Below are 4,528 nucleotides of genomic sequence, written 5' to 3' on the forward strand. Positions count from 1 at the left end.
ATTAATTGTTAGCCGTTGCACAACTTTTCGACACAAATATTTTTCTGTGATAATAATGAATTCTACGCTTCTGTGAAAAAGGAAGCTGTACACTTAAATAGGTTTTGACAGTTTTCTGTTGAATTAAATCAGCAGTATTTACGTCGGTATGGTGAAAATTTTACTAAATATCTTACGTTATTTCTGTTCTAAATTTAAAGTCTCTTATGAAAAGTCGATTGCTCGACAGTCAAAATCTTTGGCAATGTTTTGAAGTATTATGGAGTGTCAAGATCCTAAGTTAATGTTTTGAATTGTGATTGTGATTGTTTGTATGTATTAATCGAGGCTATGGATGCAAACGGTAATGGAAAACGCATAGTTACGAAGTTTAGAGACTTGCTAAATAGACAACGGCAAGATTCAGAGGGAGGTCCTGAATGTCCAGATCTTGATTTTGTGTACGACGATGCGGATAATATGATCAACGAAATCGCGGAACTATACAGCTACACAGAACAACCTGAATTTCAACATAATATCAAGGCGTTTGAAGATCAAATGAAGGAATATAAGTTAGCTCCATTTTGGCAGAAGTTATCGGAAGTCCAGCAAAGATCTGTTGTAATGAAATTGCTAGACCAGTTGGAAGTTTCAAATAAATCTTTGCGTATGAAGGCTGCACGATGTATATTGTATTTGGCGCAGGGTTGCTGGGCAGAGCTACAGTCAGACGCTGAACAGCAAGAGTGGTCTTTGAAGAACATCATGTTACTCTATGAATGTGGGGTTTTAAGCACGTTTGTGGAACTATTAAATATAGAAATAGAAAACTGTACTTCGGCTGCAACGGACTCCAGAAAACTTACAGTAAGTTTAGCGGATTCAACAGATTTGAGAATTATACTAAGCGTTTTGTATTTAATGATAGAAGTTATGCGTGTGGATCAAGATGACGATTGTGAACAGTGGAAAATAAATCGTGAAGCATTCAGAGGTGAGTTGGGAAATCCCCTGGGGGACGAGCTGCTCGTTGTAAAACTTCTTGGTATGGTGACACGTTTCTGTAGTGGCTCTGCACCACATTTTCCTATGAAGAAAGTACTCCTGGTGCTGTGGAAAACAATACTAGTTTCGTTGGGTGGTATGGACACATTAAGGCAACTTAAACAGCAGTATCGTGAGCAGGCTGGCCTAAGTGCAACACAAGATACAATGGAAGTAGTTCGCACAATGAGAGCATCGTCACCACCTGCTAGTGCTGCAGACTTGCTGGAAGCACAGAATCAAAAAAGAAACAATCGACCATTCCGCAGGAGTCTAATGAAACAGAGTTCACTTGATGAAATATCTGGGATGGAATTTGAATCCTCATATCAAGCAGACGAGGAAGTACGTGACTTTGAAGAAAGACAGGCAATGGAAGAAGCAGGAGAAGTTCCACAACCACCAAGCCCAAGACCGAGCACACCAATTCCATCAAAGAACAAGGGCCTTCCGTGGGCACCAAAAGCTCGGCAGAAGGATCTCGATATGTTTCTTGAAAATACAAGAGTTAAATTTGTAGGTTTCCCATTACAAGGCGATAGAGAATCACTAGCTGGACTGCCCCATCCAATACACGAAGGTGTTGAGGTTCTGAAACATAACATGTATACTTCGCTGGCGGAGATACAGATACAGAAAGAAGAAGAAATTGCAAGAAATCCTTTATCAACTATGGAACCCCCTATTCCAATGACACCAACAGAGGTGTTATATCAAGGAATGTTACCAAATTTGCCCCAGTACATGATTGCATTACTTAAAATTCTGCTCGCTGCAGCTCCAACATCAAAAACCAAAACTGACTCTATAAATATTTTAGCAGATGTTCTTCCAGAAGAGATGCCAATGACTGTGTTGCAATCCATGAAACTTGGCATGGATGTTAGTAGACACAAAGAGATCATAGTGAAAGCTGTTTCAGCAGTACTCCTTTTGTTATTAAAACATTTTAAAATCAATCATATCTACCAGTTTGAATTTATGTCACAGCATTTAGTTTTTGCCAACTGTATACCTCTCGTATTGAAATTTTTTAACCAAAACATTATTGCGTATGTAAGTGCAAGAAATTCAATTCCTATTTTGGACTTTCCAGCATGTGTCATTGGCGACCAACCAGAATTGACTATAGAGAGTCTTGAAATTGGAGAGAATCAGCAGTATTCATGGCGCAATATATTTTCGTGCATCAATCTCCTCAGGATACTTAATAAACTAACAAAATGGAAACACTCGCGTATCATGATGCTTGTCGTGTTTAAATCAGCACCAATCTTAAGGCGTACCCTAAAAGTTCGCCATGCAATGATGCAGCTGTATGTTTTAAAATTGCTGAAGATGCAAACAAAATATCTGGGTAGACAGTGGAGAAAGTCAAACATGAAAACAATGAGTGCAATTTATCAGAAGGTTCGACATCGGTTAAATGATGATTGGGCGTATGGGAATGATCAAGATGCACGTCCCTGGGACTTCCAAGCAGAAGAATGTGCTTTACGCTCTTGTGTTGACAGGTTTAATAGTAGACGATATGGCTCAGGATCAAGTGACCCTGAATTTGAACCCATGGATCACTGTGTAACAAGTGTGCTTGGACAGCCCTTTGAACTCACTGACTATTTTAAGCAGCATTACGAAGTGTGGCTACAGAGTGAAGTTTTTGACAGATCATTTGGAGATTTCTTCTGACAGCAAAGAATTATTCTGTGTCATCATAATATCAAAATGAATGAAATTGAAACATCATGTTAAAAAAATATACATTCATTTTTCCATTCATATGTCATTATGTGTTTGGAAGAAGCATGGTAATTAGTTTTCAAATTTCTTTTTGAAATGAGGGAAATGAATACCAGTGATGGATTTCAAAATCTGTAATCTTATTGCACTGATATGAATATCAAGTTTGCCATGTCTGTTATACTGCTTCTCAGGTAGGTTATATCTGTTTCTTCTGCTCTCGCATTCGACATGTTCATTCACATGTGCCATCTGGAGAAGATTCAGAAAATGTTTTAATATTATTGGAAATTCATTGAATAATAATAGTGATTAAATTTATTACTCATGGGCACTTCCTTGCAATAGTTCATACTACCAAGCTTTCTTTCGGATGCATTACATGTGCATTTAGATGAAACTTTTTTTGATAATGTAACTGTGAACAAAACTGAAATAATACTGACACTGTTTTACTTTTATTAATCAGTGAACATTAACTAAGTGACACATGCAGTGATCTCTAGATACCCGTTCATGATACTGTAATGCAGTATTCTCCAAATACCACCTAACAGTTGATGATTGATTGCCCCCCTTGGAAACCATAAATATTTTCTTACGAATAGCTATTGAGGCTAACCACAAAAGGAAGTATTTGTTTTCCTTTATCGCAATTTTACCTGACTGTGGTTTTATGATGAATTAAACCCTGTCATGTAACATGGTAAGGATTATATTAAAATCATTAGAGCAGTTATATTTCACTCTCTGACCTACTCTTTAAGTTGAGTCAGTCATTGTTTTGTGCAGGATCAAGTTTGATTTGATTCTGATCACATCCACAAAACATAATGTGAAATGCAGACATAGGTGTAGCCTGATGACCATGATGCCACATGAAACTCTTCCTCCCCCCCCCCCCCCCCACACACACACAAAAACCTCATCGCATGAAATTGTGGAACACATGTTGTATGTTTCTCTCTTTCCATTTCTTACGCTGCAGTCTCAGTACACTACAGTCTCAGACAGCAGTAATTGAACAGCAAGTTTTCCTATAACATGATTTATTATCTGGTGGCAACAGAAAAGTGTAGATGTGTGAAACTATACCACATTCAAGCCAATAATTTTTTTCTCTGCATTTTGTGTGGCTGTATTCCTGTAATGTAGCTTCTAAGTCCTACTTTTGGGTGTCCTGTTTATATATATATATATATATATATATATATATATATATATATATATATATATATATATATATATATATATATATATATATATATATATATATTGATCTCTGTTGGACCTAGTGGTCTAGCAGTAAAGCATGTGCCTGGAACTTCTTCACTTTATTGCATTACTTTATTTAGCCATTTGTTTCTCAGATATAAATACAAAAGTGCACAAAAATCTCACAAGTGATACTCATGAATGTACCTGGCAGGGACATAGGCCTCCTCAACAGCATTTATAACTGATATATCTTCGGAATGAAGACATTATGATTGGAAGACTACATATAAGAAATATAACAAAATGGTGAGAATGTCAAACGATGGGGTGCTAATGAACAACAAACAGGAAGATGTAATGCATATGTGAAGCAGCCACAATGCACAAGCTGTACTCGCTATCAACTTTCTGTTATCTTTTTCGTGGGACTGTGTTGATTTTACATCTCCAGCTGGTATGAGGAGATATTGACCGCTGTATGTTTTTAATAGTATCACTATTTAGAAAACATGTAAAAAACGAAAACTATGTATTGTTTCTGTTA

The 4,528-nt window shown here is 36.9% G+C and overlaps 1 protein-coding gene across 1 annotated transcript; it reads left to right on the forward strand.

Moving 5' to 3' along the window:
- The first annotated feature begins 257 nt into the window (after positions 1-257).
- On the forward strand, positions 258-3,960 carry LOC126253355 (striatin-interacting protein 1). Its single transcript, XM_049954627.1, has one exon. It carries the CDS (start codon positions 331-333, stop codon positions 2,713-2,715), a length of 2,385 nt encoding a protein of 794 aa, XP_049810584.1. The 5' UTR covers positions 258-330; the 3' UTR covers positions 2,716-3,960.
- The last annotated feature ends 568 nt before the right edge of the window (positions 3,961-4,528 follow it).

The sequence above is a fragment of the Schistocerca nitens genome, chromosome 4 (assembly GCF_023898315.1).
Source record: "Schistocerca nitens isolate TAMUIC-IGC-003100 chromosome 4, iqSchNite1.1, whole genome shotgun sequence".
In the NCBI taxonomy this organism is placed as follows: domain Eukaryota; kingdom Metazoa; phylum Arthropoda; class Insecta; order Orthoptera; family Acrididae; genus Schistocerca; species Schistocerca nitens.

Bases quoted from the DNA above. Each gene is read 5' to 3' on its own strand.
- LOC126253355 (XM_049954627.1), top strand. From the start codon at position 331: ATGGATGCAAACGGTAATGGAAAACGCATAGTTACGAAGTTTAGAGAC.